General features: G+C 34.7%; 2 protein-coding genes across 2 annotated transcripts; both read right to left on the bottom strand.

The window, feature by feature from the left end:
* Positions 1-7436: 7436 nt before the first annotated feature.
* LOC145017718 (UDP-glycosyltransferase 74G1-like) lies at positions 7437-9023 on the bottom strand. The gene is made up of 2 exons (XM_078975695.1): positions 8314-9023; positions 7437-8221 (listed from the first exon to the last, which is right to left on the bottom strand). The coding sequence occupies exons 1-2, from the start codon at positions 8953-8955 to the stop codon at positions 7496-7498; spliced, it is 1368 nt and encodes a 455-aa protein (XP_078831821.1). The 5' UTR covers positions 8956-9023; the 3' UTR covers positions 7437-7495.
* A 434-nt stretch (positions 9024-9457) lies between these two features.
* LOC145017717 (probably inactive leucine-rich repeat receptor-like protein kinase At5g48380) lies at positions 9458-12940 on the bottom strand. The gene is made up of 3 exons (XM_078975694.1): positions 12685-12940; positions 10894-11792; positions 9458-10811 (listed from the first exon to the last, which is right to left on the bottom strand). Exons 2-3 carry the CDS (start codon positions 11716-11718, stop codon positions 9795-9797), a joined length of 1842 nt encoding a protein of 613 aa, XP_078831820.1. The 5' UTR covers positions 11719-11792; positions 12685-12940; the 3' UTR covers positions 9458-9794.
* Between the last annotated feature and the right edge of the window lie 3808 nt (positions 12941-16748).

Here is a 16748-nt window from a genome sequence, read left to right as displayed (position 1 = left end):
TGAAAATAAAGTAAAAACAAGTATTGATGTATTGTGAAGAGGTTTTTTTTTTTTTTTTTACACTTTACTTCTTTTTCTTTACACTTTACGACCTTATTAAGGAAAATTTGAATTGATATTCTATATTTCATTTTTCTAAGTGAGTTTTTTTTGTACAGACTCTGCACATAGTAAGAAGCAAGGTGGTTTCAAAGATGTGAAAAAATGTCTCAGATGTTTTTATTATTATTTTTTTTCACTTTTTACAGATCTCGTCTTATATTTTGCTAAAGTGTGAATTCACAATATTATTAAGAAAAGTAAACAAATAAATAATAGATTTAAACATTAAATTCACAACTTAATAGAAGAGAAAACAATCAAAGCAAAAGTCAACATACCTGATGCATATATGGTGGTGTTTTATTGGAGAGAGAGAGAGAGAGAGAGAGAGAGAGAGAGAGAGAGAGAGAGAGAGAGAGAGAGAGAAAGAGAGAGAGAGAGAGAGAGAGAGAGGAGTTGCCGGTGTTTTACCGAAGCGCATGACAGCAGCGATGGTGGCGTTTAGCGGCCCTCTATGATTTGGTCTGGCAAAATCATCAGAGCTCATAAATCTGGAGGTGTAAATCAAAGATCTAAAGTCGAAAATTATTATTTGCCACTGGAGATCATAGATTTGGACCATACCACTCCAAATCTAAGAGCCTTGTTGATGGAGTTGCATGCCTAGGGTTTTGCCTAAGGTTTTGGAACGGGAGGTAGCGGAAGGAACACTGTCCGCGTGCTTCATTGAAAAAATTGATGTCGCCGGAGAAGGCAACGGAGGAGAGAAGTCGTGACGGTGGGACAACAGTGGTTGGTTTTAGTTCCCTGGAGGCATCAGTCGTTGTTTTTAGTGATGGTGATTTCTAGATCTAGATCTAATTCATGGTGGCAGTTTCGAGATCACGTTCTGATGTAGATCCGGTGAGATTTATTGTAGATCTGATGTAAATCAAGTCAGATTTGATGCAGATCTGGTGGTTCATCGGAGATTGGAGATGACGGTAGCCAAAGTGAACGGAGGAGACGATAGCCGAAGTGAACAGAGGAGCTGGCGTTGGTGGTGGAAAGTCGTTGGAGTAACGTTGTTTGCTGGTGATAGGGGCGACAGTGGTTGGTATCACCAGAGGATGGAAGAAAGGAAATATGAAAAGTGTTTTTCAAGTATGGTGAAATGAAACACCTGATCAAACAATGTCCCTTTTTCTTTTTAACAACTTATCAAAAATGAAAAAAAAAATCAAAACAAATACGAAAATACGTTAGTGATAACCTTAATATAAGTGGTTCTTAGATTCCTAATCTTTTTTGGTTCTCATTTGAACATATATATATATATATATATATATATATATATATATATATATATATATATATATATATATATATATATATATATATATATATATATATATATATATATATGGCTTCACACATCTTTGTGTAGTTGTCTGGCCTCTTCAAGCCTATGTATTTAATGGAGAGTCTTAGTATATCTCATAACAGAAAATGAAGGTGATGTGAGGACACTACAATCCTTCAAATATTTATTTAAATAATTAAAATATAAAAAAACGTTAAGGGCTAGGGATGTACTTCTGTCACAACTAGGAATTCTAAGGTTTTTGTAAACATTAACAAGAGTAACATTTGTGGTTAAAGCTTGAAAGTATGCATGATGTTTATGCAGTGACAAAAAATTCCATCAAACACTCTATACAAACACTTTAAATGGTCAACAAACGATTGGAAACCCTAAAAATACCGGTTTAAGTCCATTATGGACTAGGATTTCCTTATTGGGCCTAATGGACAAATAAGTCTCCAATCTGACTATTTTGGGCTTAGGATCCTTAAATGGGCCATAATTGGACCCACTTTTATGAAACTTAACATTTTGGGCCATAACGGACCCCAAATGAATTGGTTTACCTTAATGGGCCTTGTTGGACCATAACAAATCCAGTTTATCCTAATGGGCCACAAATCCATTCTTTTATGCAAAATTGGGCCGTAAACCCACCTAAGGGCCCAATGGGCCAAAAACCATCAATTTGGGCTTCATATTATCGGACTCAAGCACTATAGATCCAAACCACTTCTCTCCTTTCTCCCTCTCGGCCCAACTATATATATATATATATATATATATATATATATATATATATATATATATAAGAAAATAGAATAAGAGAGTTGACTTATATTGCCACCTCTTTATTACACAACAAATAACCATGCATTTCTCATGCATCCATACACCCATCACTTCAACTTTCTTCCCCCTATTTTTCTTCTTCGGTCGAGAGTCAGAGGAAAATACACATACACACCTTCAAATTTCCTCCAAAACTCTCTCAAGTTTTCAAGAGAAACTCATTCTTCATTTCCTCAAAATTTCGAGATTTAGAGTGTTTCCGAGGGGATTGTTCACCACAATCACTATTATTGGTAAGTTATTCTCAAAAACCAACACCTTCTTTCATTTTAGCACCAAGAACTCCTCCTTACATAGTTTTATTCCATGATCACAACTTAGAAGCTCCATAAGCTCGAGATCCACATCAAGGTGTTGCTAGGACCAAAAATCTTCTTCACATCTTCTTCAAAACCGAAAAAACTAAGCAAGGTGAGTTCATACCCCCTTGTTTTTAGTTTTGACTTGTTTTTTTTTCGGGGGGGGGGGGGGGGGGGGGGGAGAGAGAATACAAGTATTCTGTGATGATCTATGTGTGTTTGCATGTTATGTGTGATTTCTTTAGTTTTTGGTTGTGATAATATGAAATATTTGAGACATTTTGAGATCTATAGCAAAAAGGGTGAAAGAATCATAAAAAAAAACATAATAAACAATATACATCATAGATCTAAGGGTCCTTAAGTTTAAAAAGTGAAAAACAAAGCCAAAGAAATTTACAAGTGTGATTTTTGCAAAAATAACAAAGATTGGGTGTAAATTGTAAGTTATCGGTTTTATGGGGGTTATAAGGTGTTTATTTGTATAAAATTTGATTTTTATGAAAAAAATAATTTTCAAAGGGTCAAAAACGTAAATTTTAACTTATTGGGCTTTAAATTGTGCCTCACGAGTTTTTGGGCCCAAGGTTGCGCAAAAAAATGAAGTTTTGAGGGGATGAAATGAAAAACTTAACAAACCATGAGTCTAAAACGTAAATAAACTATTTCAAGGGTTGAAAATGATTTTATTACCAAATTGGACTAAAAATGCAAAGTTTTTGATTTTGGGGTCAAAATTGTAAAACTTACGGAAAATGGGCCAAAAATGTAAACTTTTTTCAAATAAAGGCTGGAAATGACAAATGCAATATTTTTGGATTGAAATTACTATTCACATAAAGTTTGGGTAGAAAATGTCAAGAAAAATGGTTTAATGACCAAAAATGTCAATTTTCTTAAAAAGGGGACTAAAAGTGCCATTTTTAAAGAAAAATGGGCCAAAATGGTCAATCTAAATGTTTTTGGGCCAAATAAACGATTATGAGTTTTTTGGGTTAAAAGTATCAAGCTTATAACACATGATTATATATATATATATATATATATATATATATATATATATATATATATATATATATATATATATATATATATATTTACTATCTTATAAAAGAAATCTCACTATTTCTAAAAATAGATTCATTATAAAAATAATATTTTTTAAGACGTCCAAACCATGAAGCTAATAGTACAAATAAACAATAATAAAATAATATTAAACTTTTAAACCCAAACATTCTAGATCAAGTTTACACGTTTGTTTTAATTCTCAAATTCAAATGTCATCAAATTAGGCTTAAATGTCGCCCATATCTTTAGAAAGCTTTTGACCATCTCTTATCATACGCTCCCTAATTTAACACACACTGCAAATTCAAATTGAAATTTACGCTTACCTGATCTCTTTAAGCCACCCTCCCCTAATATAGTCTCTATCATCATAATCTCTCCAAAAACCCTACCTCCTACCATTGTCGTCACCACGGACGTTAGTACAAGCTGCCGGTGTTACAACCTGCTACGACGACCACAATCGGCATCACCTAGAGCCACAGTCACCACTATCTTACGATTTTCCATCAAGACCTTCACCACCAAGTTTGCTGTCACCTACAGCCGCCACAATTCATAACTCTCACGGTTCACATGTAACTCGATTTATTTTCGTGTATACTTTTTCTTAAGATGTGATTTTCTTTCATTTTGTTTTCTCAATCGCATTGTCTACAACACCTCCTTCTCCATACTTCTTTATTTAACCCCCCACGATTTCATGTCCTAGGTATCAAATGTTCTTGAAGTCTTCCAAGAGTGTATCGAACAAACAAGATAAAGGTTCTGGTTTCTGTTTACTTGGTTTGATTTATGGGTTTTCTTCTCAAGTATTTTTAAAGAAATACACGAGGTTATTTTTCTTTTCTTTTCCCCAGTATAAAATACATAAAAAAAACACCATTTGGTGTGTTTTTTGTTGAAGATTTTACCTTTACGTGAATATTTTGGCTTTATCCAGGGTTTATAGGTGCATCCTTCTTATTCGACATCATGCTCATCTTCTAGATGTGTTTGGTGCTTGGAAATGAACGAAAATCCACATTTGTAAGTTTTTATCTTTCTCATGTTTTATGATTTAGACTTCACTATTTAGATTGATGTGCTCTGTTTATTTTTTGGCATTTTTGTTCTATTAAGACTAACATTAAGTATCATGCGTATTATGTTCTTTTTTTTTTTTTTTTTTTGTAGCTACAGAGAAAAATGTACTTGTTATGCAAATCAGAAAACCGATATTGAAAAAATATCATCGGTCATTTTTTTTATATGGCCGTTTCATGTTTTGTCATAATATAATAATAATATCACTTAAATAAAACAATTGATGCATTTTTTATGGTTTATGTGTTAAATAGTTGTTCATTAAGAGTGTTATGTGTTTGAGCGACATCTATGGATTCACATTTTAGGTTTGCAGGGCATGTGATACAATCGAAGTTGAAAGAGAGTGCTATCTAAACGGGTGCTTATTTATGGGAAGTGTCAGATGGTTCTTTTTGTGTGTAGGATGGTAAAATAATTGGGCATCATTGATATAACCTATCACCGAAAGAACCTACGTGCTCCGCAGCTTTGTGCGGGTACACTGCTAGTATATATATATATATATATATATATATATATATATATATATATATATATATATATATATATATATATATATATATATATATATAACTTCGTTATAATTCGAACGTTAAGATATTTTTTTTAAACATTGTGAATAAACATTTAGCATACAACAAATACCAACAATACAAACTTAAACTTGATCAAAACATAAGCGATTCAATTGTTGGGCTCAAATACCTTCTATTCGTGCTATTGGGCATTTGTGGCCCAATATCATGATTTTTGGGCCCAACATAATTGCACATGTTTATTGTTGTTACAAGTGACTCAATTACATGCCTAAAGGACCCTCAATGACTTTTACATGCTATTGGGCCGTAGTGGCCAATTTGTATTGCTAGTAAGGTCCAAATCAATTATATGTGTGATGGGCTAACATGTTCGTCGCATACTCGACACCCTATAATAACATACGTGATTAGTGGGCCCCCGTGTCCTCTTCTCTTCATCTGTTAGGCTTACCTTTTATTTAAGTAAACATAAATCAGGTCGTTAAAAAAGGTTATTCAATTTCATTTGGATTTAGTGAGTAATAAACACGCAACACCAATAAGTGTCGGTCGTAGTCTGTAGTTATAATCAAAGTCTCCTGGAGGGAGAGCGAGTTTGTGTATAGATCTATACGGGGGTAACTCCTCACACCTAAGTTGTTTGCTATAGTTAGACGGGGGTAACTCCTCACACCTAAGTTGTTTGCTATAGTTAGACTCGGCCAGTCTAGGGTGATAAAATCTTAATTCAATACCGACATTCGCAAGAATGCAAAGACAGACGAGTTAGTCATTATTATGCATGGTTATAACGACTTACATTGAGATCCAATACCATCTAAGTAATCATGGGGAATCATATTCATTCCATTGTGACGATACAATAATACAAAAAGATCATACTATTCATATCGGAAAACATCGGGTTTTCTCGGGGAGCAACATTATTCACTTTTACTTTCAATAACTATAATACAATAATTTTTTATGAGAAACATATAACTCTTACACGTTTTGAAATTATTCACGCATATACTAATGGATCATCACACCTATTTCGTGAACAATTGCCGTTTCAGAAAATATCGGATTTTGTGGGTTTTACAAACTATACAAAACATTTTCATATCAAACCTGCCTATGAACTCACCAACATTATATATGTTGACAATTTTCAAAATAACTTGTATTCTCAGATAACAGATAAACTGAAGAAAATTACCAAGTATGTTAGGATGTTATGTTTTGTGACTCTCAAACAATTTATGCTATGGATATGTAAAATTTAGACAATGTACTTGATGTGAACAATGTCAGTTGTAATGTATTAATGCATGGTGATGTTTATTTTATGTTTCATGTATATTTATTGTGATGATATTTCAATGTAAGTCACGCGAGCCCTTGGACGTTTCCGCCGTCTGGTACGGGGGTGTGACAACTTCAGGCCGGAACCGACCCGAACCCGAATAACTCGAAACCCAAATTGGATGAAAAATGAGAATCGAAACCCGGACTGATTATACTAATACAAACCAGTTCGGTTCGGGTAATACGGGTTTCGGCTCGGTTATTGACCCGAAAGGACTGAAATAACCCAAAAAAACATTTACACTATGCTTTTGAACTGAATAACCAAAATAAACCGAAATAACCCGAATAACCCAAATAAACCGAAATGGCCCGAATAACCAAAATAAGGAAAATTCTATATCTAATTCAAGAAAAAAAATATTAATTTAATATAAATTTTTTCATGAACTAAATATAGAATTTCTTTATTTGGGTTATTCGGGTCATCTCGGTTTATTTGGGTTATTCGGGTCATTCCGGTTTATTTGGGTTGTTCGGTTGAAATGACTATTCACTTTTCGGGTCGGTCTTTTTGGTCCGACTAAACTTTTATTCAGGTAACCCAAACAGAATAACCCGAAACCCGAATTGGGCAAAAATAGATACCCGAGAACCGACCCAAATAATTTATTCGGTCCTAATTCGGGTTGGTCCGGTCCGGGTTTCGGTTTCGGTTCGGGTATTCGGTCCAAATGCACATCCCTAGTAAAGGCACTACAATCTTTTTTTGTGTCGAGGGGACTAAATATGTGATAAATAAATACCACATGTATGGTCCGAGTGAAAAAAAAAATGGGGATGAAACGGTCAAATTGCCCCAAACTAGAGAGATGATTTGTGTAATTATCCAATATTTAATGACGTGGGTGGAGAAATGTAAGCTATATGTTATTTTTAAAATGTATTAAAGACTTGTAGACAAATAATCAATATTGTAGGCTCAATTCTGCTACGAATTCGTTGATGTTCTTGTCTGAGGTTCCACCTTCTTCGATAGCTTCTATCGCTAAATCCCTCCATTTGGTTGCGTTTTTCCTGATCTCGATGCTTTTCTCTCCTTCCATGACTTGCCTTATGCACGCATCCAACACTCGTCTGGTCACAATCCCATTAACATCTTGCTTAGCCCGGACTCCCACACCCCAAACATCCTCAACATACTTAGCATTTGTGGTCTGATCGGACCATTGTGGCATTGCAACCATCGGCACACCCAAACCAATTGCTTCAAGAACTGAGTTGAGCCCACAATGTGTAACAAAGCATCCTATTGACTCATGAGTCAATACTTCCAATTGAGGACACCATGCCACAACTAACCCTTTCTTTGACATGCCATCGACAAACTCTTGCGGGATATTGTCCTCTAAAGAAGACTTAACCACCCACAAGAAGCTAAAACCACCATCACTCAAACTACATGTTATTTCTTTCATTTGCTCAGATCCAGGCTGCATCAAGCTCCCAAATGCTAAGTAAACAACCGATCTTTTCGGCTTGTTGTTTAGCCAGTTCATGCATTCAACCCGTTTTGGTTTGAACACATTCACTCCATACTCTCGATCATCTAACAATCGTTTGTCAAGGTACATTGATGGAAGCGTTGGGCCTATCGTCCTCACACGCCACAACTTCCCCATCCAATTGACCACCTATGCATGTTACAATCAAAGAATTACGATTTTTAGCATCAGATAAAATCCTTTACGCATCAGTAGTAAATAGTTTCAAGAAAAATCACAACCTCTTCCTCTAATTTGTAAAATGAGTTGATCAACACCCAATCTGCTTGATCAATGTTGGTAAATTGACCAAAAACTAGATCAGAAACAGCAGGAAACAAGTCAAATTTGTGCACGAATGAAGGAGTTTCCCAGTATTCAAGTGGTGGTAATCCAGGAAGTGAGACTAATGAATCCGAATCCGACAATGGGATTTGGAGAAGGTTTCTGTTGACATGATAGTAAATATTATTGACAGCACAAGTTTGAGTGAAGAAGACGACTCCCATGATCTTGAATTGCTTGGAGACATCAAGAGCCCAAGGCAAAAACCCGTCATAAACAATGGCGTTGACACCCCCTAGTTTTTGAATAAGATCCGATAGGGACTTTGGGCCTACTTCACGAAGCTTTGGGAAGTAAACATCTGGGGACACAATTTGATCAGGGCAATTGTCATCAAACCCATCAGAGAATGTTTCGAAGGTGATGAGGGTGTTGTTAAGGTCGATATGGACATTTTTGGAGAAGGAAAATGTTGTTGCAAATGTTGTTTTGATGCCTTTGGCAACCAAGCGTTTGCAGAATTGGATCATGGGGTTAACGTGGCCTTGAGCAGGGTATGAGAGCACCAGAACGTGAGGCTGTTTTCGTGTTGAACTCATTGTGTTAGCGTCGAAGCTAAATGCTTGGTTGAAACGTGTCTAAAATAAGATAGAGGTCTTGCATTTGAATCATATGGTTTTATATATATATATATATATATATATATATATATATATATATATATATATATATATATATATATATATATATCGGCTAATTAATTACCAAAATGATCCCAAATACGCTAAACGCCATAACAAATATGGGAAAATATGATTTTATTAATATGTATCTAGAGACGATCACTATTCAATATGAATGAAACATACCGTTTATCTTGCAACCACGATAAGAACGAGGTATCATTGTTTTACGTTGGTGAGCATTTAAAATAGTAAATTCCGCCTTCATTTTTATAATTATATCCATACCTTTGACCTCTTAATAAACATCAATCTTAATGTTTTATTTTAGGATATTATCATCTTAATGAATATGTAACTTTACAGCACCAAATAAGTGTTGATTTTTTTTTCTAACTTCAACCTTATATTAATCGGCTTTGATTCAAAAGTGCATCTTTATATTTACACACCAATACAGCTTCCAGCTTAAACAGAGTCTATAAAAGTTTTACACTAATCAAAACATACCTAAAATACAATTTAATCAGATTAAATCAAAAACACTTGTGAACTAATATCGCTAATAAAAAGTTGACACTTGACTTTCTATCAAAGGTCAAACTCAAAACGGACACCATAATCTGTAAACATATGTATCTATATATATATATATATATATATATATATATATATATATATATATATATATTTCAACAACAACAACAACAACAAACTAACTAACAAATTAATTACATATAAATCATACCTTATCTTCAAAACTCCTTCTGTACACCACCAGCAACAATAAGTTCAATATGACCACCATCACCACTATCACTCGGCATCATCAACACCTCATCATCCGCTGAAAAATTATACCGAGCACCAATCGCCCGTAACAACTGATACACTTCAAACATCGAGGGCCTCTCCTTATGAGCCTGGACCACACAATTACACGCAATTTTCAAAAACTGAAAAACCTCACTTTCATTTCTCTTCTCCACAAACGACTTATCAATTGAGTCCTGAAGCCTCCCTTCAGACGATAACTCAATAACCCATTCAGGCAAACTCCCCTTAAAAGTTTCCGGAGCTTTACTGATATGTGTTGGTCTTTCACCGGTCACCAATTCCAAAAGGACAACCCCGAAACTATACACATCGCCTTTTGGGGTGGCCACGAGGGTACGCGCGTATTCGGGGGCCACGTATCCCAAATCGCCGAATTCCCCATTTACAAAAGTACTCAAATGCGTGTCTACTGGATTCATGAGCCTTGCGAGCCCAAAATCAGAGATTCTGGGCTCGAGGTCGGAATCCAGTAGAATGCATTTTGAACTTATGTTACGGTGAAGGATACGCGGGTTGCAGTTATGGTGGAGCCATGCTAACCCTTTGGCTATGCCGATTCCGATTTTTAGCCTCGAAGGCCAATCGAGGGGTTTTGTGTCATTTTCCAATAGATGGAGTTTGTCATGGAGGTTACCGTTTGCCATGTATTTGTAGACTAAAAGGCGTTCTTTTTTCGCGACACAAAACCCTAAAAGTGGGACTAAGTTTCGGTGTTTGACTTTTCCGAGGGTTGACATTTCAGATGCGAATTCCTTCTCGGAATGTTGAGTGTCTTGTAATCTTTTGATCATAAGCAAACTGCCATCTTCGAATTCTGCTTTGTATAAACACCCGGTTCTTCCTGACCCGATGATATTATCTTTGCTGAAACTGTTGGTGGCTTTCATTAGATCGCTCAATCGCATCTTGGAAACCGGGTTTTCAAACATGGAAAGCTGCAATGACATTAGAAGCTGTCAGATTGATTCACCAAACATGACAGAATAGAGATAAAAAAGGATTAAAATTATATCTTACCTTGATGGTTTTAGCTCCTTTAATACTCTTGGCCCATTTATTTCCATCTGGATCATCATCTTTCCTTTTCCTAACAACCTTACGCATAAAGAACAGCATTCCAAAAACTACAATTAATGCAGCAATAGTGGCCCCACCAACAGCGGCCCCCACAATGACACCCGTATTGGATTTTTTAACGGTTCCTGGACAAGGGGACAAAGAAGGATGCCCACATAACCCCGGATTACCCGTGTAGCTCACTTCTGTACCATTTTGGAAATATGGAACTTGACCAGATAATTGATTGTTAACAACACTAAACTCTTTGAGGCGATTAAGGTTACGTAATTCTAAAGGAATCTGACCCGAAAACCGGTTGTTACCGAGTCTGAGAACATTAAGATAGGAACAGTTTGCAAAGCTTGAAGGGATTTTCCCCGAGAAATTGTTTGAAGATAGATCGAGAGTTGTCACAAACCCTAGAATTTTTGTCATGTTGGTTGGGAGCTTTCCAAAAAGCTTGTTGCTAGAAAGATCTAATCCTGTCATGGAGGTACAATTCTGGAGTGCAAGAGGTAATGTGCCCTTGAGTCCCATGTCTGGGAGTTTTATATTTAGAACCTTGTTTTCATCAGGATGCCAGCATTCGATGCCTGCAAACTTGCAGATGTATCCTTCGGTATTGTTATTAAAATCCCATGAAATTAAGACGTTTTCTGGATCTTCAATTGAAGCTTTAAAGGCTTTAAGGCAATCAATATCACTCTGGACAGCATTGGTACATGTGACACACAAAAGAATGAAGACACAAGTGGTAATTATTGGTATGTTACTTGGTGCCATTGAAGATTTCAAATGTGGCACATATCAAACTTTAGTAATACCCAAGAAAACCTTTTTTTTTTCAAGAACCAAACCTGCAAAAGATAGCAAAACAAACAAGCCGTATTCAGTGATATGTGTAGATGGTATGACATGTTTATGTCATATAGTATTGAGTTAACTCATTTTTGTAATCTGAAAACAAGCTACTGTACCCATACAGTCAAAGAATAAAACAACTTATCTCAGAATTCAGACACTGAGCATGTTGGATATGAGTTTTAAAGTAAGTATTACGACCTAAACAATTATAATTAGCTATTAAAACAGCATCTGGTATTATAGCTAGGGTCATCGTTATGAAATCTTTTATTCAGTTTTCTTGCTGCAACTCTCATCTTAAGAGGGTTATGGCTGTGGGAACTGAGAATGAATGATTACGTGAAATTGAATAATAAGGATAAGATAATGACTAGAAGATAAGAATAAGATAATCAGCTCTAATGTAACAGCCCCTATCTTGATAGTGTTTTAGGAAGTGTTTATGTCATTTAAGATTGTATAAAGAACTAATAAATAAAGTAACAAAAGGAATTTCATTACCAAAAAGGACAGCGTTATGGGAAGTGATAAACAAGAGTCTCTGAACACTAAAACTTCCAAAAATAGGCAACCAAACACTTAATTCTGATTATTTTGACCCAAATAAAGATCAGAACTTTAACGCGCATACAAACACCCCGTAATTTTATGTTCAATTTAGAATTCACGAATTTCAGTTATCCAATTGAGATATAACAAACCCTAATTGAATATTTCGTGGATCCAAATGATTGAATCATAAAATTCGGCAACAGTGAACAAAATTAAGCATCAGTTACTCAGAAAATAAGAAACCCAGAAGCAATTCCACCACTACAACAAATAATTTACGTAAATTTGAAGTTATACTACAACAAAAGGGAATTCTGAAGATGAAGAACGTACAGTGAGGGAGTGAGGATCTTCAGGAGGAAGGTGCCGCTACGTATACTGATAAGAAAGAAGAAGAAATTTTGAATGGATATAAGAGAAAATCGTTGGTAATCTAGTCAAAGAACAAATTTTCTATAGCAGATTCATGCGACGACTGGACCGAAAGCTGCAGCCACTAATAAATGGAATGATTGACTAGCAGTTCTTGACCGAGTAAAACGAAAGCCGTGTGAAGCCATGACTTTTACGAAAGTTTTATTGTTTTTTTTGTGTGGACTTTGAAGGAAATGATATTCCAGACCATTTTGGTATTTTATATGCACCCAATTCACACTCACCCACACACTTTTTACTATTTCCCCCTCTTTATTTTTAAGCGGTGAATTATTTTTATGCAAGTGATCTGAAATAACTGTATACTTATTCATAAATCATAGTAACAATAGATTTTAACTTTTATAACTATACTATAAGTAATATATAATCTCAAGCTTATAAACTGTTATCATGTCATCATGAGCTTTATATTATTGTTATTATTGAACTTAAAGAAAAAAAAAAAATCATCCCTTCACCGTGTATATGCAGCCAATCTTTCTATTTCTTCACTAATATCCCCTGACTAACCTGATCTTCCTAGGGTGCAAGCACTTATTTCACAAGCGAATTGTTTTTGAACCATCATGTTGCATATTTTCATAGGTCAAACATATGAATTCACCAAACTTAGGCTTTCGTTTTAGCAAAATAATGCTCTATTTATTGTGAAAATGATCTTTGGAAATTTCTAAAAAAATGTTTTCTTAACAAGAAAAAAACCCATGGCTTTTGTAAAAATATGAACAACATCGCAATGAATAGCACTTTCATAACCTGAGGTTTCCGAAAAAATAATTTTATTTTTCGAAAATTTTTGGACATTTTCACAGGTCAAACATGCGATTACGATTGAAAAAAAAAAACAACTCTATTGTTTTGGTTATTTCACGGATTTGACCTACGAAATTATGATTATTTGAGTAAAAAAACTTAATTTTCTCTAATCTCAAAATAATAATAATAATAATAATACCTTTACTTAAATTTGTCTTTTTTCTCTAACATCTAATCATTCACTTTAGATCATTTGATATTTTCTGAATTACCGTACCAAATATCTCGATTAACTATCGACTAGTTAACATAAAAGGGAGGAATATATAAGGATGAAAATGATTATTACTCAAAAAGAACCATTTTTGTAACCAAACACAACTTTTTTCCATTACACTAACAAGTAGCAAATGCATAAAGGGAGTGTGGGGTTTTGTCACTTTGTGACTTTGTCAGAAACCGTGTCGTTATACAGTCTCTCCACTTTGGCCCTTCACTTTGCCCTCTACAGTCTACAACTGGCTACTTCCTTGCAAAAACCTCATTCTCCCACCCCAACAAAAAATAGCTTTGATCAAACTATGCAATTATTGTCGGTCCGTTTACCTTCATCAACTTATTCCTTTAAAGCAATCATACATGTTAGATCCAGACGTCCAATTACTTTGCTATTACTAGTTGATGTTAAGGCTACTCGAATTTGATATTTTGATAAATGATAATATGTTTCGTAATTTTTTTATTTATTTATTTATTTTTTTTTTTTTGTGTCCTATGGTTTCAACATCAACATAATTTGTAAGAGTGAATGTTAAGGTTATCACATGTGATTAATGTCTCTGAGTTTTGACTTGTAGTAATGTGTAAAATTCAAAGTTGTAGTAAATAGCATGGAAATGTTAGAATTGATTTGTAGGTATTTGTAACATCTCAAAATTTAAGACCAAAAATTTTATTTTTAATTTAGTAATTATAAAACCATTTTTCTGAAAACATCCATAATATCAACTCATATCAAACCAATGTATCGATAGTCAAACATTTCATGATAAAACAACATCAGAGTATAACTCCCAAAGATCACATGTGCGGAATCATGGTGTGATGCGCTGCAATCATGTCGGCTCTTTTCCTTTCGAAGAAGAAGTACCTAAAACTAAAACTGAAAACCCTAAGCATAAGCTTTGTGAGTTCCCCCATCATACCACATAATCATATACTGTCAGACATATATGGGTGCCCGGCCTACCCTGTCAGGCATATATGGGTGTCCGACCTACCCTGTGTAACATACACGTTTTGAAATCGTGTTTTGTAATGAATAAAATTGTGAAATACTATGTGAAATTGAGTGTTGAGTTCTAACAGATGGTTTTTACTAGAAATGAAGTAAAACTATGTTTAGAATCACTCAAAAAATATTGGAAGTCTTATGAGATTCCAATTAAAAACCAAATAGTGAAATTTAGCGAAAATATAAAATTTTAAATAAATAAAATTATATTATTAAAAGTTGTAAATAATCTCGTTAGAAACTTGTAGGCGAAAACTGTTGGGTTTTGGTCATAAGACATCCTATGTGCTCATACAAACCCTAATGCTTGGATCTAGGTTTCTCTATTGTACATGCTTTGAATCCAAGACTATAAACCCTAATTCTAGCATACATATAATCATATTAACATGAGAATAAGTTTATAGTGTTACCTTGATTGTTATGTAGCAATAACAATCCCAAATCTCCTTGTATTGACTTTGGAAGGCTTAGAGTCACAAGTGTCACTCCTCTAATGGCTCACAAACACCATAAGCAAGTGGAGAAGGTATAAGGAGAGAGGTGAGAGGTTAGAATTCGTATCTAGGACCTCTTGGGAAGGGATACACGAATTCATGACCCTAGGGGTGTTTATATAGGTGTAGAGATAAGGTTTCAGTCATTATCCTTATCTAGTTGATTATCCATTAAGCAACCAATAAGATAATCCTTGAATCCTTATCATACTCGAATTCTAAGGGATTTACACCTCAAATTCGTTCACCATATATATAAGATAATCCTTACCTTATTTTATAACTATCACATAATTACAAATCAGCCCCTCTAGTTTAATTAATTACATTTGATCACAAAACTAATTCTTAATTAATTATTGACCAATATTAATTAAACAAATATGATTTCTCCTTTAATATATTATTCTTATAACATATTAATAAATCATATTATCCTCTCTCTCTTTATTCATTTCTCCAATCAAGTTGCTTTGGTGAAGGCAACCCAAAAGGACCATGCACCATCGGGTCAAGTACATACCAAAATAGTTATGGACTTAGACACTAATCCAACAGTCTCCCACTTGGATAAGTCTAACAACTATTCTGCGTATGACTTCAGATCCTGATCTGCAATCGTAGCTTTCCAAAGCCGTTGTCAACTCTGATCATATCAGATATGCGTGTCCTTAGATAAGGGATCATATATTCCTCCATTCTTGATATCGTCTGAGACATGATTTCTAATCATTCTCTTTGTACTACTTCTCGATTTCCGATTTATGACGACAGACTAATTGAACAAATCAAATTAGCCCTAGCCCGGCCGAGCATTTACGTATGTCATCACTAAACCATCGAGGGGCCCAAAGATATCACTTTTATCCTACTTTGGATAAAAGGAACGGATAAACTTTGATACAATGCTTGCTTGCACTCACTCACCGAATTACACACAACAATATGTTTTATAACACCAAGTTACTGGTGCGTTTACATATTATCAATGTGCAACCGATTCGCAAGATACAACTCACACATCTCAGTTTCAAGAATATAAGATGTTATCGTCTCACCAATCACTCGTAATACAATTCATGGAGTGATCCAAGTGAGCGTGGGTTTAATCCAATGCTCAAATCATATTCATAAGCACTCATGAACGTTGCAGCAAACATTTGCTTATGTCTAATACTCTTCTAGACAATCCACACACCAATTCACGACAGTCTTCATTCATATCTACTTCCAACATATGAACGACTGTGGCCCGTTTGAATAATTCGATTATTCTTAATAAACTCAATTATTCTGGAAGTCAAAACATGCAAGGTGAAACACAAGAATAATACTAATCCCATATGGCCTCAAACCTTTGAGTATAAACAAAACACGTTTTATTTATCACCATATCGATTACTCATTATTTG

Source organism: Lactuca saligna, chromosome 9 (assembly GCF_052625555.1).
Source record: "Lactuca saligna cultivar CGN05327 chromosome 9, ASM5262555v1, whole genome shotgun sequence".
Lineage (NCBI taxonomy): Eukaryota > Viridiplantae > Streptophyta > Magnoliopsida > Asterales > Asteraceae > Lactuca > Lactuca saligna.
The sequence above is the reverse complement of the archived record's forward strand: the minus strand, read 5'-3'. Positions and strand labels throughout refer to the sequence as shown.

Excerpts from the sequence above, each read along its gene's own strand:
- LOC145017717 (XM_078975694.1), bottom strand. The coding sequence starts at position 11,718 with ATGGCACCAAGTAACATACCAATAATTACCACTTGTGTCTTCATTCTT. Across the intron at positions 10,812-10,893 it reads AAGGAGCTAAAACCATCAAG|CTTTCCATGTTTGAAAACCC; the intron begins GTAAGATATAAT and ends ATGTCATTGCAG.
- LOC145017718 (XM_078975695.1), bottom strand. The coding sequence starts at position 8,955 with ATGAGTTCAACACGAAAACAGCCTCACGTTCTGGTGCTCTCATACCCT. Across the intron at positions 8,222-8,313 it reads TTTACAAATTAGAGGAAGAG|GTGGTCAATTGGATGGGGAA; the intron begins GTTGTGATTTTT and ends TAACATGCATAG.